This window comes from Lolium rigidum, chromosome 7, assembly GCF_022539505.1.
Source record: "Lolium rigidum isolate FL_2022 chromosome 7, APGP_CSIRO_Lrig_0.1, whole genome shotgun sequence".
NCBI classification, from domain to species: domain Eukaryota; kingdom Viridiplantae; phylum Streptophyta; class Magnoliopsida; order Poales; family Poaceae; genus Lolium; species Lolium rigidum.
Genome location: NC_061514.1, coordinates 254,772,439 through 254,792,678, shown reverse-complemented (window position 1 = coordinate 254,792,678; position 20,240 = coordinate 254,772,439). Strand labels below are relative to the sequence as shown.

Genomic DNA, 20,240 nt, shown 5'->3' with positions numbered 1-20,240 from the left:
CGTATGATCCTTGAGCGCTAAACTCCGTTGGAAGCATGAAGACCATGTTTGTGCCAGCCGATGTCTCATCATCGGCTTTCCTTTGCTTGGGGCGCCACTCCATTCTTTGTGGTCGACCCTCTTCGTCCAGGGTTCGCTGAATTTTGGCGGCCGCATCAGGCCGTGCCTTCCTCAACGTGTGCGGTATAACCTTTCAGCCTTCTTCCAACCCACGTAGACGCCGAACCCTTCGCTTCGGGAACGGCCGAGCCCATCGGGGCACCACCTTGGCCGATGATACTTGTCTTCTTCATCATCGTCCTCTAGTTCCTCGAGATCTTCCACCCGAGCGGACTCAAGCATGCCCGTTCCGAGGCGGGAGAGGCCCTAGACGTTTGAACACGGACACGTTAGCCGCATCCTTCTTCTTCCGTTTGCATTCTGGCGCTTGCCGATTGTTGGCAATCGGCTCATTCCTCGAATCCGAGCAAGTGTCCGAAGAAGGGGCAGTCCCGTGCCTATCCACGTCGTCTTGCTCCCTCGACTTTTCCTTGGCGTGGCGCTCGTATCGCTCCTCGTCGTGATCATGCCGACGACGTCTCCTCGTCGTCCCTAGCCGGACGATCTTCTTCATCATCGTCGTTGTATCGTCGGCGTTGGTCATACCGACTCACATACTTGTTGAGGAGGTGATCGGAGAGAGGTCGTTGATATCTTATGTTCTTCACTTCTCCCTCCGTGACGTAGCGCTTGCCGTCTTGGCGGAGCCGATCGCGTGGAGCGGCTTCCTCTCGTGTCTTTGCTATGAGAGCAGCTGCCCTCATCTCCGTCCTTACCGCAGTGGTGCCCAAGCCCTACCATGTTGATATTGCACGAGAGATCCGGCCGGCACCCTCCATGGTAAGTATACTCCACCATGTTGATGGCGGGGAAGGGGTGTGTGTCGACCTTCATGGCGTATCGGTTGAAAATTAGCCGTCCATTTTCTATCGCCATTTGGATTCGCTGCCGCCACACCCTGCAGTCGTTAGTGGTGTGGGTGAACGTGTTATGCCACTTGCGTATGGCTTTCCGTTCAGCTCCCGCACCGTGGGGATCTTGTGGCCTTCGGGTACCTTTATATGCTTCTCCGTGAGTAAGAGATCGAAAATCTGCTCGCCTTTGGTCACGTCGAAGTCGAACCCTTTTGGAGGGCCTTGTGGCTTCACCCATTTGCAGGACACGGGCCCGCCGCTCGAGTCCATTCAGCCACCGCTACCTCTCGATCTCCCGCAAGCACCTTCATCCTCGTCCGCCTCAACCGGGGCCACCGCACGCTTGAATTTGTCCCGGTAAACATCCGGGTGGCGCCGTTCATATGCCGACGGCCTTCCGCACCATGTGCGCCAATGAAGGGTAGTCCGCTTGGGAGGCCACGTCCTTGATCGATGATGAGAGACCCACCACCGCCAACTCGACCGCTTCTTTTTCACTTACGTGAACCGAATAGCATCGGTTCCTAATGGTCCCGAAGCGCCGGATGTATTCTCGACACTCGTCTCCCCGCGCTTCGTCGTACTTGTGCTAGATCGGCAATGCCAGCCTCGGAAGCCTCTCGAGTGATACCGCTCATGGAACTGCTCTTCCAATCGCTTCCAAGTCCGGATGGAGTTCGGTGGCAGCGATGTGTACCACCCGAAAGCCGATCCCGTGAGGGACCGTGCGAAGAACCTCACTCGCAACTCGTCCGATGCTGAGATCATGCCCACTCGTGCCAAATATCGGCTCACATGCTCGATGGAGCCGGAACCATCCGATCCACTAAACTTTGTGAAGTCCGGGAGCCGATATTTGGGTGGTAGCGGGATCAATTCGTAATCGTTGGGGTACGGCTTGGTGTAGCCGAACGTCTTCCTTTTCGGCATCATGCCGAACCGATCTTTCGAATTGTACAAATCTGATCCGCGGAGATGGTCGAAGGTGTCGAACCCCGAAGATTCGCCGGGTGGCATACTTAGCCAGCCCATGCTTGCTTTTCCCGGTTCCGAGCCAACCGCAGGAGCCGGGCTCGGAGGTTTGTCGGAGTGGCGTACTTAGCTAACCACGTTTGCTTCTCAAGATCGGCTCCCGACGTTCCTCCCGCCGTTCCGCAGGCCCCCGCTGTTGCAACCTCGGTTCGAGAGTGCCCGTGTATTGCGTCCGGTACGTATGCGCACGCGTATCCGTGAGGGATCTCCTTGGGTGCCTCGGTAGGAATTGGTAGTCACTAGGATCACCACCAATCTTGTAGACGACGTATGCCGATGAGTTCGGCACTTCCGGTGCTGCCCATGCGAACGGCAGCGGAGGATGGGACCGGAGTGGTATCTCTCCTTTGTAAGTCCCCGCAGCTGGTCCCGACGGAGAATACCGGTGGCTCATGATTTCCTGGACCACGCGCGAGCGACACGCTCCAAAGTGTTCACCAGTGCTCTCGCAGTGGCGGTGCAGCGAATGAGCCACCATGTAGTTGATCTCCCGACGGAGCGACCTGGTGCGTTCTTCCGACGGGGCGGACAGGTCCACTCCATCGAGTGCGCCTTCAGTGAGAACCCTTTCCACCCGACGCCATGGGAGCGGGTTCTGTGGAAAGAGCCGATGAGTTCGGCTTCGAGGACCGCCTTGATCTCGTCATGCTTCTTCTTGAGCTCGTTAGTCAGATCCTCGTACTTGACCGGAGTGCTTTCCGCCATCTCGGATGCAGATGGTGATGCGGTGGATGTCGAAGATGGTCCCACCGGCGTGCCGAATGTGTTGCGGTCGAAACCCACCGGCGGGCAGCGACCGGCAACACAAGAGAGCCGGGAACAACTAGGGCTGCGGCCGGCCCGGTCCCTCGCAGCGACGGCCCGCAAAGCCTCCCGGTCACACGTCCGATGCTATCGCAAGGGCGTGCCACCCGACCTATACCCGGTCGTGGAAGGTGTTGGATGATGCCTCGCTTATTTCCCGCATGGCATACACGTAAACGTTAAATACGAGCCTCGATCGGCTCTCGAGTTATCCCGTGAATCGGCTCAAAGAGCCGATCCACCCATGATTCGTACAAGGTGTCCGAATATATGGTGGTCCCGCTTGATCAAGATAAAGTTAATGCGATCTACGACGATTTAGGGTTTTCACCGCATAATCGGATCATCCTACTCACGATTGGGCCTCGCGCTCGCGCACGGTGACCGTAGTGCCGATCCTAGACAGGGCCTAAAAACCAACACGAGGTTGATCCCCGGAACATCCTGTCTAGGGCTAGCAAACTCCACCCTACACGCCGCTGGATCCTCCAACCCTTTGTAAGGCCTAACTATTGCGGATGTTAAACTAATCCTTGATGAACAAGGAGCAACCGTAACGGATCGGATCTACTAAACTATGATCAGCGGGTGCCGCCCCTACACCCGAGATAGGTGTAAGGGCGGCTAGATGTATAAGGGTTGCACTACGACAGAGATATGATACGAAGAACAATGCTAACCCTAACACATCTAAGATAACTACGTTGCTCGCCATTAAAAAGGCTTCAACGACGAGCAACGCATGAACAACAAGATAGGCTTGTGCTGCCTAGATCGCAAGATGCGATCTAGGCAGCATGGTGCTTACCGGAGAAACCCTCGAGACGAAGGAGTTGGCGATGCGCCGAGATTTGTTTGTGTTGAACGTTGGTTGTTGTTTATTCCATAAACCCTAGATATATATTTATAGTCCAAGGGACTTTCTAATTCAGGCGTGCACCTAACCGTGCACGGGTAAAACTCCAACTCCTAACCGACACGTAATCTAATATGTTACATGATACAAGGGCAAACTAGCCCAAACGTTGCATACGAGGCCGATTCACGTATTTCTTTTATATGTAATCTCCAAGCCCATCTTGATCGCGGCCCATCTCCTGATTTAGCCAAAATCTGATGATAACACAAGGAGGGGTAAGTATTTTCGGTTAATTGATTTTTCGTGATAATTGAACATGTTTCTGCTAAATTCAAGGCCTGTCCTCATCCAAATTTGTTTTTGAGGGGAAGTCCTGGGCCTAAAATGAACAAAACATCTTGTACACGGGCCTTCCCTTCAAGAATCGTTCAGGCAATGGGCCATGGTCTGGCCCAAATCAACGCGCTGTTGCCCAAAGATCTCACGGAGCCAGGAAGAAACCTCGCCCCCACCGCGCACGCCAAAACCAACCGGCCGCCGCCGCCGCCGTAGCATCAGCAGTAGCCGGAGGGAGATGTCGTTCCGGGCGAAGGAGATCTACAATAAGGTGGTGCGCCGCGTGGGCGAGGAGGTGAAGCTTCCGGCGGAGGCGATGGAGTCGGTGAAGAACATGCTGCCGAATAGCAAGGTCATCATGGGCCGGGCAAAACGCGGCATCTTCGCCGGCCGTCACATCCGGTTCGGCAACAAGGTCTCCGAGGATGGCGGCAACAAGTAGGCTTATTCTCACTCTCTTATTCCCTCGTGCAATATTTCTTGGTTTCTTCTGATCTGTGCGCACAGATATTTCGGACTGTAATGCTAAGGTTCGGTAGTTGGAATGGGGGAAATGACGCGTTTGATGTTTCACAAGGTCATTTCGATTTGGGTGCGTGGGATGGGAGGGGCGACGAGCGATGTTTATTTGCTCATCTTGTTTGGGAAATTTAGTTGCGGAAATGCTGTTTTTATTAATTTATGTTTGATTTTATCAATCTGGATGCCAAGTCTATATAGAAAATGTCGTAAATCACTTTCGAGAATGAAAAAAAAAGTGAAGCTGCTGTTTTGAGTGTAAGTCGAAGGGGAAAACGATTATGTCACGATACTATGTTGGTTTGTTCAGTCTTGTCACTGATTTACTTTCCTCATCAACACCCACTTGAGAATTAGATGAGTTGAGAATCATATCAGGTCTTGTTGGGATTCACTCTCCACTTTGTACTGCCTTTGATAGTTAGGATCCGAACTAAATGCATGAATTATTTGTTATTTGAATGTCAGTATAGGACTTTCATGATGTAATACGACACCTTATTCTAACTCTAAAGTTATATTTTTTGGGCTTGGGTGATCAATGTTTGTTATGCATGCATTTTGAGTGGAAGCATGCCATTACTTGGTTTCAGTCAGCCCCCCAATCATGTTAAACTATTGGTGTGGCCTCATGATTCAGTCTATCCTTCATGATGTCATGTTTTTGGAAAGAGTAGGAGAATGAATCCAATCACTTGTTATTATTCTGAGGATAATTCATAGTTGCTCGCAGATACTTATTTTATAGATGATTGTTCAGTTATGTTTTGCACTTAATTTGATTGAGAGGATAAGCAAAATAGAAACACTAGTTTGGTAACAACTAACAAGTGGCATGGCCATAGATCAGATAATACACACAACACAAGCACCTGACCCAAGTTACTCCTCACGGCGGCTCACGCATCCGGTAGTTAAAGGCCTGTTGCTGCTGCTCAGCCTCCTTGATGCCATAAGCCACCCCTGTTCACGCCATGGACCGACCAACATTTAGGATTACCATGGAGTGGATTTTTTTTTTTCCTTGGGGTACACGTACATTTTCAACCACCAATCTCCAGGGAGTCCTTCGCAGATATGGTGGCAGAACCATGGCCTGCCCAGCAGAGGATAAGGTCCCAAAGCTCTCTCGCTCACGAGCAGCGGAAGAAAAGATGTTCCACTTACTCTGATTCCTGGCAATAGATACTTGTTTTGATAGGGTTTTTACTTGATTCATCACATGGACTCACTACTCAGTTGGTTGATGCATTCAAGCACTGCACACATTAATTTAACCTTGTAAACTCTGGGTAGTGCAAAGCTGGTAATGATGTTTAATCATTCTTGTAACCTTTTGGCTTGCACAGACCTGGCCATGGGCAGCCCGGCCCGAAGCCCAGCCCGAAAACTCGGGCTTGGGCTGAGAAATGTTGGCCCGACTGCCGGGCCAGGCCAGGCTTGGGTAGCCCGAAAACACAGTTTAACACTACGGCCCGGCCTGCAGCCCGACGGGCTTGGTGGGTATTTGGTCGGGCCGGGCTTGGGCCGGATTTTTTTTTTGCGTCGGGCTTACCTCGGGCCGGCCCGAGGCCCGGCCTGGCCCGACACATGCCCAGGTATACTTGCACCATTTCATGTCTATAGCAACACAGGTGTAATACGAACTGCAGCCATGTTTTTTGGGCTTGTGTGATCAATGTTTGTTATACATGCATTTTGAGTGAAAGCATGCCATTACTTTGTTTCAGTCGTCCCCCTACCATGTTAAACAGTTGGTGTGGCCTCATGATTCAGTCTATCCTTCATGATGGCATGTTTTCGGAAATAGTAGGAGAATGAATCCAATCACTTGTTATTATTCCGGGGATAATTCATAGTTGCTCACAGATTATTTGATCGATGATTGTTCAGTTATGTTTTGCACTTAATTTAATTGAGAGGATAAGCAAAATAGAACCACGAGTTGGGTAACAAGTGCCATAAGCCCATAACCATAAATCAGACAATACACACAACGCAAACACCCTACCCAAGCTACTCCTCACGGCCGCCCACGCAGCCAGTAGTTTAAAATTTGTCGCCATTGCCTGACCTCCTTGATGCCATCAGCCACCCCAGTTCACGCCAGATGGATCAACATTCATGATTACCATGGAGTGAAATACTTTTTTTTCCTTGCTTGGGGTACACCACCAATCTCAAGGGAGTCCTTCACAGATATGCTGGCAGAACCATGACCTGCCTAGCAGAGGATAAGGTCCCAAAGAAGCTCTCTCGCCCACGAGCAGGGGAAGAAAAGATGGTGTACTTACTCTGATTCCTGGCAATAGATACTTGTTTTGATAGGTTTTTTATTTGATTCAATCATCACGTGGACTCACTATTCAGTTGGTTGATGTATTCAAGCACTACACACATTAATTTAGGGTAACCTTGTAGCCTCTGGGTAGTGCAAAGCTGCTAATGATGTTTAACCATTCTTGTAACCTTTTGGCTTGCACCGTTTCATGTCTACAGCAACACAGTGTAATAGGAACTGCATCCTGGATATCTTCAACAAAGTGATAATGTTCCATTTCTTTTGGATGTCTCATTATGTGCTAGACACATTCAGAAACTTCCTGGTAGTTTGCAAATTTAAAACACTTCCTGCTAATTCTTTCTCCATATGGCTTAAGCGTTTCTTGATCGCCTTTCCTTTTGCTCCCCCTCCTAGATCTTTTGGAACATTTTGGTTATGGAGTATATTCTTTGTTCAGGTCAAGGAGATTCTGGAAGCCAAATGTTCAGGAGAAGCGTCTTTTCAGCTATATTCATGAACGTCACATTAGACTCAAAGTAACCACTCATGCACTCCGGTGCATTGACAAAGCTGGTGGCATTGATGAATACCTCCTGAAGACACCTTACAACAAAATGGATACTGAGATGTGTATTGCCTGGAAGGCAAAGATTGAGAAGATGTATTCAGAGCTCCCTCCTGAGGAAGAGGCTAAGATAGAACAAGGTTCTGAGGAGGTTCTGTCGGCCAAGAGAGAGTTCCGTAGGGAATCGAGAAGGGCCATTGCTTTTTCAAAACAGAGTCAGCTAGAAGCAACCACAGCTGATGATGACGAAACAACTGAAGTCGTGGATACAAATAAAGAGGTGTCTGATGTCGCAGAGAAGTCTTAGCCTGGACCCGTGTGCCCGGTATGTGCTGTCAATGTGATTCTGTAGCATCCTTTTCAGGAATAAGCATCATCGAGTTTGTTGAAATTTAGTTTATCGGTTAAATATGTTAACTGTTAAATCTTGAAGATTCAATTGGAATATCGATGATAATTGGCTTGTATTGCCCCACTTTGGTATCCCAGAAAATTTTAAATGTATCTTTATTACTAGAGAAAGGTTGCATAGTTGTTTTTATGTAATTTATGTTCGACACGATAGTGGTCCATTTGAAACCTCTACATGTCATGGCAGGCTGATGTACTGTTTAGAGCGTGCATCATCTAGGTGGTATCTTTCTTTTGTGATGTCAAGTCACATAATGGCAAAGAATTGTCTGCATAGGCTAAAGGATGGGTATAAATAATATCACATACTTTCATTCATTTTTTTTATCAAGTATCTGGATTTCATTATCTGATTCTCCATAAGACCCCTAGAAAATACATGTCACTTATTTCACATATGCTTTTAATTTAAAAAATGTTCGATTTCAGACATGCCTTTTGTAGCCCAAAGTTTCGAACTGAATTATTCATTTTTTGCAGATAAAAAAATGAATGGAAACATCGATGCCGTTGACAAAATAATCGAAGATTTTCATTTCATATAAACAGGGGAGAATATCTCGCTTGGGACAACAGTGTATCTTAAGCCTAACTGCCTAAGTTTACCATTTACACGCAACATTTTGGTGTTGCAAGTAGTTGCGAATTGGTGGAAGTTGTTTTGTACAATTATTGTAATTTCTAGCGCCAGGATTGAGATGATTTTCTTCCCAATTTTGCTAGCCCATTCAACTGAAATGCCAAAGAGAGGGTTTCTTTGTAAACCTAATTAGCTGGAGTTGTATCATTTTGCTGGCTGGTTTCTGTTAGACCTCAGCATGGCGTTTACGTTACATCAAGCGGAGAAAATCTTAATCTGTGCCTGCTTGTAGCAAAAGAGATTTAGATGAAGTGTTTGGCTGGACGGAACTTGTGTGTACTGCCCTAGCTGTTGGGTGCAGTTTTTTTTTTCTGTTGTCGGGAGAATTGTTTCCTTCCCCGCCCCTTTCACATGATTAAATCTGCTTGTATCTTTACCTGTCAAAGATTCAAGATAGAATCATCTTTAAGTGCTTGTTGACATATTATCAACAGGGAAGTTACAATGCCGGTTCCATATGAACAAACATAAAAGGCCTGAAAGCAACAAGGCCATTATGTGGACGATCAATCTATCCTAGCTTGGCGAGGACATCACCAAGAACAGTCTTGGTCTCTCCGAAGTACTTCTCGGCTTCAGAGGGGCTCTTGATCTTGGCTGCATGGTCAAGCTGCAAAAAATGGAGAAGCCCACACCTGTTAGTCCTGGAAATTCTTGTGCAAGTGTTCAGGTTTGTAACAAGATGTTAGGAGTGATCATTGGTCATGTATCTGAAAGACAAGCTGCAAGATTTCTGAAGAGAAATAAGCTATCTGAAATTGTTAGATGTTTACCCCATCGAGGGTGTCGAAGAGCTTGCCGGTGAGGTCCTTGAGGCTCTTCTTCTCCTCCTTGGTGGGCTTGGAGGCGATGACGGTCTTGAGATCGTAGCGCAGGTAGGAGGCCCTGAGGCGGAGGTCGTTCATGACGTACGGCCATTGCTTCCTGTCGATGAGCGGCTTCAAGTTGAGGATGTCCTGGGCGGACTCCTTGGCCCGGGCGGCCGCCTCCGCCGCAGGCAGCGGCTGAAGGTAGAACCGGTTCTTCAGGGGAAGGTCGAAGTCCCTCGCCTCGTCGGAGTTATCCGTTCCGGCTGCCACAGAGAAGACAATCATCATCAATCAGATGACGCGGAAATGTAGCCAAGCTATGTATCTATAACTCTATGTATAAGCAGCCAGTAGAGGCACTCACGGAGTCCACCGGATGGCGGCGGCGGCGGGCCAACCTTGATGGCGGCGACGGTGCCGGCATGGACCGCCTGCGCGAACGCTCCGCCAGCGACGGCGGTGGCCATGAGGCCAAGGACGGCGCGACGGCCGGCGGTCTCGGCCTCTGCCGACGCCCTCACGGTGAGCCTGCTGGCGCGTTTGCCGGCCGGGCCTGGGAGGCGCACGCCCTGCGATAGGCCGGTCATGGACGCCATGGTTTGTGCCATCCTGAAGCTTCGCTTCTCTGCTTCACCGAGTGAGTTTCTGTCTATCTCTTTTGAGAAGCTAGCTAGCGATCTCTCGTTCCACTGGCAAAAATATATGAGGAGGACGTGTATCGTGTTGCTGTCCTTCGCGGCGCGAAACCTTATCTGACTGGATAAGTTTGTGGCCAGTGCGCGCACGCCATGTGGCACGGCTTCTGGCATGGTGCATCTCCTGACCTCAGTCTGGATTGCGTCTTGGCCAATAAACCCCTGACATGTGTCGTGGAGCATGGCCTTCAGTTGGCCAGTAAGATTTTCTTCTTTTGTCAGTTTGCTAGTCTTCGATAACTCGTTCTAATAATGAGCACTCCGACAATTTGTTTTACCGAGCAAATATACCCGTCGAGATAATTTTGCAAATTCACTTATGCAGAAATCTGAACTCTCCGCAATCATATTCTGAAGTGCGCATTCAAAGATCGATACGTCGATGCATGATATTCCTCAGGCTCATCTTAGTTTGCATCCGCCCAATCACACAAAGAGCTACATAGATCATTTCATCCCCTTAGATCGTGGCATCCTTACCAGCACTAGGTTCGAGACTTATCTCCATACTCTGTCATTCAATCTGGAGGGTTATGGTTTTCAAGGTTAGATATGGATTTGATGTGACCATGAATATCAAATTAGGTTAAGTGAGGGTCGCGGTAATAGTAAAATGGGGAGGAGAGAATTCGATAGTGATGGAAGGAGGAGGCGAGGCGTGTGGTGGTGCTGAGGGTGGGGGGTGGTGCTGAGGGGGTGCATGCGAGGGAATGTCCACAACACCATGAAAATCTATGCCGGAGAGGAATGTCCTAGTTGAGAAGCATGGAGGGAGAACTGGTCGACGGTATAGGAAGATGAGGGTCAATGACCAACCGAAGCAAGAATGATAACATAAGTGGCATGACATGACATGTAATAAACAATTTCATTACGATATATGATAATATTAAAAAATGCTCCCCCCTCCCGGTCCAAATAAATGGAAGCCCTCGACTTGGCCGTTATAGAATAGAAAGGCAGCAAAGCTAGGATAAAGTTGAGCTAAAATGTCCCGATTAAAGATAAATTCATAAAAGATCAAGCTAAAAAAGGGTGGCCAAACATCAAAGGGGTAACACCATCATTGGATAGGCAGGACCAACCTTCTATCTTTGCTCTAAGTTAATTTTAAGTTTGATCAAGTTTATACGTCACACCGGTTTTATTGTTTTCGTGGTAAGTATATATTTGCATTACTTCCTCCATTCATAAAAGGGTTTCGCAAGTTTGTTCGAATTGAGATGTATCTAGAGGTAGTATATGTTTTTGGCATTGTAAGTATTAGCATATTGGTTATAAACTTGATCAAACATAAAGAAGTTTGACGTACTTAAAAATTTAAACGCTGGCAAAAGGGAAGAGGATTTTGAACTAGTGTGTGTGTATCGCCTCTCTATCAAGCAAGAGCCGTTGGATGAGATTGTAACGGACGCGAGTTCAGAGTTGCAATCCTCTCTCGCGTGGCACTGCGAACTCCGCGAAAGCGCCGGCCAAAATCAAATCCTCTCACAACGCACCCATCATCCACATCAATGGTGGTTCGCCGCGGCTGGCGGCGATTTCTACCTCCCTCCCATTCTCTTCCCAATTTACCATGAGCGTGCCCTCTCATTTTCTGTTGGCGAGCAGACGAGCCTCTCTCCCCTGCTGACGGCGGCCGAGCGCCTTCCGCAGCTGCACGACCACGGGATCTGATCCGATGGCCGTGCGCGCGTCGGGAAGTCCGTGCTCGCGGCGAGATTACGACCTTCGGACAAGGACAACCCCGCCCGATAGCTTCGTCCTTTACTCAGCGAGCGCCCTGGGTGAGTTAAAATCCCATCCCTGCTTCAGTTAAACCGAGCGTGCCTGATTGCTTGTTCCCATCCCTGATCTCATTGCCGACGATTCGTGAACTTTGCCTAGGAACTTGACTAAAGAAAGTATGACCCTTGATTGGCTAGTTTAGTGTAAGCGAATTATCGAGATTAATCCTGGTTCGGTGATGTGAAAACCAACATCAGAGCATCACATCAGTGTGAGAAATTTACAGCACGCGAATACATTCAGTGTCTAGTATGCATGTGCTGGTTTGATACACTCGATTTGAGTAGTTGTGGGTGCTGGGCTGGATCAGTCAAGTCTGTCTTACCAAATTCAGAACTAGCCGCATTGTTGCACTGACTACTGGTACTCTCCTAGGTACTCTCGTTTTGTTCATTCCTGTCGAGGATTCAAATAACTGTGCGCTTCAGTTTTACTTATACTGCTAAAGAAACCACATAATAAGAAAGCCATACACACAAATTGCCTTATTCGTCCACACAAATACACACAGCAAAGTGCGGACCAAGGTCTAATGTACTCTGGCCCATCGGAAAAGCATCAAACCTTGTGACTAGTGTCACAATATTATTGCCACATACATGATTTTGTTAACCTTCTTGCACAGAAGTTTATTTATCATCGCGGCTTATTGTCCCACAGTAAGCTTATTTTCATGCTCAGCTCAACACCAATAGGCCGAGGATATTGGTGTTAGAGACCCCTGCATGAGTGAGATCTTTAAACTGGCAGGTCGGTGTTCTCGTCAAAGGGGAATGGCTCCAGTTTTGGTTCTGCTGCTTGAAGGATCATTTTAATTGGCATTTCCGGCTCTGATCTTTCCAGGGGCGCAATTGGATCAACACTTGGGTCATGAGCCTGAAAATAATTATGTATTTATTATAATATATAGCTGAAAATCATACCATCTGTGTAAGTTTTTAGACGTCTTGATGTCCAGGTGTTGCACTAACCTGGTTAGCATGCATTCTCTTGACAAAAGTTTGGAAAGTGACGTAGTTCTCTCCCTCCAGCAGCTCATCCGATACCCGGAGGTAGGTGAATCCAAACAGCTTGTGCTCAGGAGGGCCGCTCTTGTTAATACCTCTTGGTCTTGCGTTCCTGAGTATCGTGTTGTAACCAGTTGCGTCATATCGAGCGAGCGCGTTTTCACATGCAACATTTAAGCCCTCTCTCCATCCAGCACTCAGCACCTGAGAAATTTGATGAGAAGTGCTTCAGTGTTTCGAAAAATATTGAAGTGCAGAAGTCTTTGAGTCAGAAATCACTTGGTGGTCGCTAATGGTGTAGTTACCTGTTGGACTAGTTGTTCTGGTGCACTCTTTGCTTCCGAACTCTGCTCAGAGTCCCTCATCTCTGCACAAGTGAAGTTAAGGCTAGCATGATGCCTTGTGAGCATGCGTGCTATGGTTCTGTAGCCGTCCCTGTCATCTAAGTTGTAGTACCCGGCAGTGAGCTCGGCTGCGTGGCTTGGAACCCTGTACCACCAGTGAATGCCAGAGACCTGCAACCATACATTGGATCATCTCTCATTTACATTCTAGCTCAAGCAATGTGAGCTGCATATACTTTTTTTTTTCCTTGTCATATAATCTGATGCTCAACTGAAATTTGTGCAATTTTGTTTATCGGATGCAACATTCACAATTGAATCTCCATTTTATGAACTGAGATCTTTAGCATGGTACTTACTTTGATTGCCAGCTGCACTTTGCATCCCAAGAAGACCTGGTTTGCTTCATCCAAGATCTTGTCACCGTGCTCGATCAGTTTGTTGGAGTACCATGAGAGGAAAAACTTCCCCTTCTCGGTGAGGTATGTTCCGTTGTCCTTGAAGAACTGGGTCTCCTCAGGAGTGTCATTGTACTGTCCAGCATCGTCAGGCAATTCCCACTCAGGATGGCCAGCCTTCACTGCGGCTGCTTTGAAGTCTGCCTCCAGGTACTTATCATAGCACTGCAGATTATTTTTGTTTTAGTAATAGCTGGAACAATTAACTGAAGTCCTTTTGTCTTTACTGGTGATGGTATTATTTTGCATTTGTTTTATTTGCTTCCCCCGTCTGTTTAGCTAGATATACATTTGGCTTCCTCTGCTTTATGCCGCTTAGCTGTGGGACTATGGTCCTGTGTTTGCTTCTGTCACTTTTCTCAAAAGGACAGTACGGTTTCTCAAAACTAAAAAGTAGTGATAAACCTAAATTGCAGTTTTGACATGGCGTCTCTTTTGATCAGAATCACTTTAGCATTGGGTTTTCAGTTCTTAAAAAACATTTTAAATGCAGATCATCACTTGGACAAAGATTAAACTGCCTTTGGTCATATGTATAAGAACATTTTGAAGAATGCAGAAGAGGGTAGTTTTTGTTTGGTAAAAGGCACTCACGATGAATTCTCCGATCCCTGGGAACACCCATCCCTGGCTCTGAGGATAGGATGGGTACCTCATCTCTCCAGCTGGACCGAGTCCCACCTCAATGTCCACGATGACACCGGCATCCAGGAACTGTTCCATGTTCTCCCTGAAGCTCTTCATGTAATCAGCATACATCTGTCACAGCCACAAGGAAGAATCAAAGCTTGCCACCATGGTCATACAGTACCAAACAAAATCACAACTCTGCCGTTGCCAAGACTCATCTGAGCATCTGATCGATCACCACATATGCAGCAGAGCGTGAAGTGGTGGTTTAGCTGTGCTAACCTGGACGGCAGTTCTTCCATGGAAGAGAGGCTGGTCATCCACTCCAAGGGTGAGGTACTCGATGTTCCTCGTCCCGCTCCGGTTGGTGTAGAAAATGTCGGGGTCGCTCTTGCCGATGTCCCGCACCCACTGCGGGATGGGGATGTTGACGACGTCGCCAACGTTGCCGCCGCACTGGTGGAACGACATGATGGCCTGCAGCTTCAGCCCGGCCTCCTGCACTAGCTCGAACACCTCCTTGTAGGCGCTCCAGTCGTACGCCTTGGGGCCCTTGCCCTCCACCAGCCCCCACCAGACGTCTATCATGACGCCGTCCACGCCGGCCTCCGCCAGCTTCTTCAGCTGCGCCCTGAGCTCCTCACCCTTCTCGAATGTGTTGTCGATGCTCACCACATCCAGCTATTTCCCCAAAGTGAAATCAATGAAAGTTAGTAAAAAATCCATCTAAGGTCTAGTTTTTACATGACTTCACTCTTCAACTGTTGTGTTAATGTGTTATACATATGGCAAAATATATCTACGATAGTGTGAATTAGATCATTGAAATGGGTATGGTGTGTAGCGAGGTAAATGAGCTTACAGGGAGCATGACGTTGACTTGGACGTAGTTGGCTAGCATGTTCCCAGGCATTGTGGCTGCTGGCTAAAATCTATGCTCTAGAGACACTGGCTTGCGTGCTCGCTCGCTCAACTTGGTTTGTGGGATGTTGCAGGGAGCTAGGGGGTCTATTTATACAGCCGCGGGAGGGGAGGGGGATTGTTATGGTATGGTTAGGATATGCCTTGATGACTAAAAAGCTACACTTGGTAGTTATCTGAGGCAATCATCTCTAAGCATATCGTCTATACACAAAAACCGGCACAAAAACGTACACGCACACATCTCCCCTGCTTGTATGTATTAGTCGGATTAAGCGCACACCTTCGTGGCAGTAAGGACGGGTTATATAATGCCAAAAGATACAAAAACTGATATGGTTAGGCTATGGCTTGATTCCTACAAAAGCTCTACATGGCGGTTATTTTTCTTTTTTTTCGATAAAGGAAATATATTAATATCGGGAAGGTACCAATTACACCTAGCCTCTGCAATAATGTAGTGTTCTAATAACAATACGGATGCACATAGGCAAAAATAGAAGAAGAATTACATAAAAAATCCCGCTACAGTGACCAGTTCCTTGTAATAGCGGACCAAACACCACCAAAACAACACCAGAAATCCATCAACTCCAAAAGCGATGCCTCCAAGAAGGGAATAGTGCACAAACACCATCATCACCCTGATCAAAGACCATAGGTTTTCACCCCGGAAAAGTCCGCACTCACAAAACAATGCCTTCAACGAGGTCATTGCCAGACACAACCAATTAAGACCAGACCTTGGGTTTTCATCATGTATGTTTAGATACTGAATTCCTCCTGTGTTGTTGCCCCCACTTGCCAATTCCGCTACTCCAAGTCACAAATCACCAAACCAGAATCCCTACACCCCTAGGTCTCAAACTTCAATCGCCAGTCTTCAGTCCCGACTTCCATGCCATTCCCCATGTCTGACTTCACTGTGCAACTAAGGCATGTCCCATGATGGCAACATACCACAGAGCTTCACAACGCCCTCTCTGAAACCAAACGGTCAGAAATAAACATGGTTGTGCGCGATCGAAACACCATCCGTACCAGCAAACTCCAGGTATGCCGTCAATTTGGAATTCGCCAGCGGAGTCTTCCAGAACTTGGTAGTCCACCCCAGATCAATGACGATTGGCGATATGCAATTCTTCATCACGAAGAGAGAGGAACCCAAGGACCGCCACCTTAATGCAAAGCCATGCCAGTAGCCCCCACGCCACCAGCCGGCGGTGGAGAAGAAGACACTCTGGAAAGTCAAACAGGGAACAACCAACTGCATGGCTGGTAGCCTGGTAGACACCACACAACACCATAGGCAACTAGGCAGACAACACTGAGCCCAGATCAGCCCGCCTAGCCGCCATAAAAGGTTGTTGCACCACCGTCAGCCATCGCTGTCGTCGCCGTCCGCCCCTCCTCCCCATCCTCTCCTCCATGAGATGCCCATGGCCCACTGTGCCGTACCCCACCTCCCGAGGAGATCGGTCGTACATGACATGACAGTTATTTAAGGAAATCATTTCTAACCATATCGTGTATAACACACAAAAAACATACACGCGCGTGCGCACACACGTATTCCTAAGGTTCTAGTTGACACCCTCCCTCAATCATTACTTATCTAAGTTGAGAGTGCCCTGAAAAAAAAGATGGGGTTCCTGAGTTACAAGGCGTAAAAATCACGATTAAAATCGCTCAAAAGATGGGGTTCCTAGGTTAAAAGACGATTAATATAGCTCGAAGGATGGGGTTCCTAAGTTAAAATATGGTTAAAATCATGGTTAAATTCTATGAGAAGCACAAGTTGGTGGTCGACCCCACAAAAGTGAAAAGATCGAAGACCACACATCCTAGTTTTGCTAGTATGCATGTGTTTAGGATCCCGCACTATCAAGAGGGGTTTGACAGTGGAAGGTTGTGGGAATTCAAACACGTACACCAAAACTAAATTTGCACCCACTAAACCTTCTACACATGGTGTGAGAGGGCCGTGTCAGCTATAGATGTTAATATTCGGCTGCCGGATACTCTGGATGTTTTAGCTGAACTGGGGTTTGTTTCAGGAAATACTGAAGATGTTGTCCCTGAGGCTGTTGTTACTTCTGAGCTGATCTTGCCTATCCAAGAGTCGACTTCCTTGACTGATGAGAATACATACAGGGATGCTGTTGCAGGAGAAACGTCTCAGGCTCATCGCCGTGCGCGTGGTCGCCCACGTAAAAAGGATACACCCAAGGTGGACACTGCTGTCCGTCGTAGCCCTAGACACCAAAATGATGGCTATATTCATGTGGCTTTAACTGATGCCGCTCCACGACGTCGTTCCTCTTCTGTCCCTAAGGCATCTACTCCGGACTGTGCTACAAATCACAGAGATGCAACGCCTAGGAGTGGAGCAATGCCACATTGAGCCTGAGGAGCTTTCTGAAGAGCGTCTCATGCAAGCCCGCCACAATGACTAGTTCGCTCTCTTGTTTCGAAGGGCTCGTGTTCACAGCGGATCCTGTTGGCTTTCTTGAAACAGATTATTTCCTATGAATCGTGACAATCGATCTTGGTTTATTTTCAATTGGAACATCCGTGGGATAAATAGTCCAGATAAATGGCCATTACTTTATAACAAAATTGATGAGAGTTTTGCTTCTATTGTTTGTCTTCAAGAGACTAAGCGTGCCAACTTTGATATGAAATTTATTAAAGGATTTGCGCCTCGTCGTCTAGATAAGTTTTGATGAGGACATCCCATCTATTGATACAACCGCTGTACCTACAGCCACACAAATACAAGGACCAATCACTCGAGCTCGTGCCAAACAACTTAACTATCAGGTACTTTCGTTTCTTGGAACTATTCCTCATATACATGAGAATATGATGCTGCCTAAATCAGATATGTTTGTTACTCTTAGGAATGATGGACCTAGCATGGATGAGGAGGACAAGCATTGGAGCATGATCACACATGGAGGAGATAGCGAGCAAGCACTTGAGGATAGAAGATGACGCCACAAGTGGAGATTTCGAACTTTGAAGCCACCATAAGAAGAGATGAAGACATAGACGAAATATAGAGTTCTCCACTTCATAATTTCGTCCATAGCATAATATGGTGCTGCGTCACCTTTAGTTTTGGGCCGGGCCCATGTCATTTTCGCTGAAATTAAGTCAGCCACTTTTTAGAGTCCGTATTGAAGGGAAAAGGCCTTCTAGGGTTTGGTTCGGCCACCACATGTATGGTTGGCCGAAACCCCACCTTTTCCACCTTTAAATACCCCCATAGCCGTCACGTTTAGACTCGGATTTTGATTAGACTAAAAGTTAGCCATTGCTCGCAACTCTCGTGTACTTCTTTTGAGGCCAACGCCCGAACAAGACCGACTATTCGGAATCCCACCTTTTCAATAAAGCTTTCATCTATATCCGCAATAATTCTGATTGCATTATTAGTTCTTACTTGTTCTCGATTTCGGGTAGGAATTAAGACCCTCGTCGGTCGAGCTGATCGTGCATCCGCAAGATCAGTAACTCCCGGAGATTGTACTAGCGATTGCATTGGCGCACGAGCTTTGCACGTGTAGTCGGATCGTCAAGCACGAACTCCACCAACAAATCGATCTATCCACGTCTCATCGAAAGATCGGCCACCTTTGCCCTATCAAGTGGTATCGGATTTCAGGTTGCTCGGTGAGATTTTACTGTTTTCCTCGTGTAGATTGCATCTGCCATCATACCCATAAACCACGAAAAAGCCAAAAAAAAATACAGTTAGGGTTTAGATCATATCGTCCCATAAACCCCCTGCCACGCCTTGCATTGTCTTTTCAGTTTTGCATATTTGAATTTGTGCCTTGCATTATCAAGAATTGCAAACTGGCATGATTCGTTGTGGTATTGTAGAGGATAATGAGGCTATGCTTGCACGTTTCTTTGGTGGTTTGAATAAGGAGATTCAGCATATTTTAGATTATAAGGAGTACAACACTATTACTCGTTTGTTTCATCTTGCTTGCAAAGCTGAACGTGAAGTGCAGGATCGTCAACCACCATGGAGAAAAGCTAATGTTTCTGCAGGTCGTACATCGTCGTGGTCTCCGCGACAATCAGCGCCACCATCTCGTGGGACTGCAGCAGCACCTACTACATCCAAGTACACCGCGCCTGCATCACGAGCACCATCGGCTGCTACTCCACCACCATCTCGTCTGGTCCTCCTCGGAGTTCATCTTCGATGGCCTCCACGGGGAAGACGCGCGACATACAATGTCGCAAATGCTTGGGATTTGGACACATAGAGAGAGAATGCGAGAACCAAGCGTGTGATGTTGGTGCGTGAAGATGGCGAATATGATTCCGCAAGTGACTTTGATGAAGATACTTTGGCCCTTATTGCCGCACGTGATGGTGCCAATTCTGATTCCGAGAAAGAGATGGAGGTAATGGAAGGCGACACTGCTGATCAGTACAGGAGTTAGTTGCACAGCGTGTGTTGAGCGTGCAATTGAGCAAAGCTGAGCATGATCAACGCCACAATCTGTTCCAAACAAGAGGCGTTATAAAAGAGCGAGCTATTAGGATCATCATTGATGGAGGAAGCTGCAATAATCTGGCTAGCGTTGACATGGTGGAGAAGCTTTCTCTCCCTACAAGAGAGCGCACACATCCATACTACATTCAATGGTTTGAGAGCTCTCGGAAGCTCAAGGTAACAAGAATTACACGTGTGCATTTTACCATTGGTACATATTCTGATTTTGTGGATTGTGATGTTGTACCTATGCAAGCTTGTTCTTTGTTACTTGGTAGACCTTGGCAATCTGATAGAGAATCTGTTCATAATGGTAAAACTAATCAGTATTCTCTTATGCATGATGGAAAGAAAATTGGTCTCAAACCTATGACTCCTGAACAAATGCTAAAAGATGATCTTGCTAGAGCTAGTAGAGTAAAAAACGAGGAGAAACTTAAGAGTGAGAATCAGATTGTTGCTGCAGATTTTGTGCCACATAAGACTAATACTAAATCTGATTCAAACCATGCTACTGAAATTCGTTTAAAAAATCCTTGTTTGCTTGCGAGCAAATCTGATATTGCTGAACTTGATGTCAACACTACTCAATGTTATGCTATTATTTGCAAAGAAGTTCTGTTTTCATTTGAGGATATGCCTCCTTCTTTGCCACTGCGGTTGCTA

General features: G+C 47.3%; 3 protein-coding genes across 3 annotated transcripts; 1 reads left to right on the top strand and 2 right to left on the bottom strand.

The window, feature by feature from the left end:
- The first annotated feature begins 4,157 nt into the window (after window positions 1-4,157).
- On the top strand, window positions 4,158-7,907 carry LOC124675636 (54S ribosomal protein L24, mitochondrial-like). Its single transcript, XM_047211701.1, has 2 exons — window positions 4,158-4,422; window positions 7,245-7,907. Exons 1-2 carry the CDS (start codon window positions 4,223-4,225, stop codon window positions 7,657-7,659), a joined length of 615 nt encoding a protein of 204 aa, XP_047067657.1. The 5' UTR covers window positions 4,158-4,222; the 3' UTR covers window positions 7,660-7,907.
- Window positions 7,908-8,775: 868 nt separating this feature from the next.
- LOC124676996 (oxygen-evolving enhancer protein 3, chloroplastic-like) lies at window positions 8,776-9,835 on the bottom strand. Its single transcript, XM_047213004.1, has 3 exons — window positions 9,577-9,835; window positions 9,177-9,475; window positions 8,776-9,013 (listed from the first exon to the last, which is right to left on the bottom strand). The coding sequence occupies exons 1-3, from the start codon at window positions 9,818-9,820 to the stop codon at window positions 8,915-8,917; spliced, it is 642 nt and encodes a 213-aa protein (XP_047068960.1). The 5' UTR covers window positions 9,821-9,835; the 3' UTR covers window positions 8,776-8,914.
- Window positions 9,836-12,154: 2,319 nt separating this feature from the next.
- On the bottom strand, window positions 12,155-15,108 carry LOC124676994 (beta-amylase Tri a 17). The gene is made up of 7 exons (XM_047213003.1): window positions 14,997-15,108; window positions 14,417-14,815; window positions 14,099-14,263; window positions 13,406-13,669; window positions 13,008-13,217; window positions 12,667-12,906; window positions 12,155-12,571 (listed from the first exon to the last, which is right to left on the bottom strand). Exons 1-7 carry the CDS (start codon window positions 15,045-15,047, stop codon window positions 12,434-12,436), a joined length of 1,467 nt encoding a protein of 488 aa, XP_047068959.1. The 5' UTR covers window positions 15,048-15,108; the 3' UTR covers window positions 12,155-12,433.
- Between the last annotated feature and the right edge of the window lie 5,132 nt (window positions 15,109-20,240).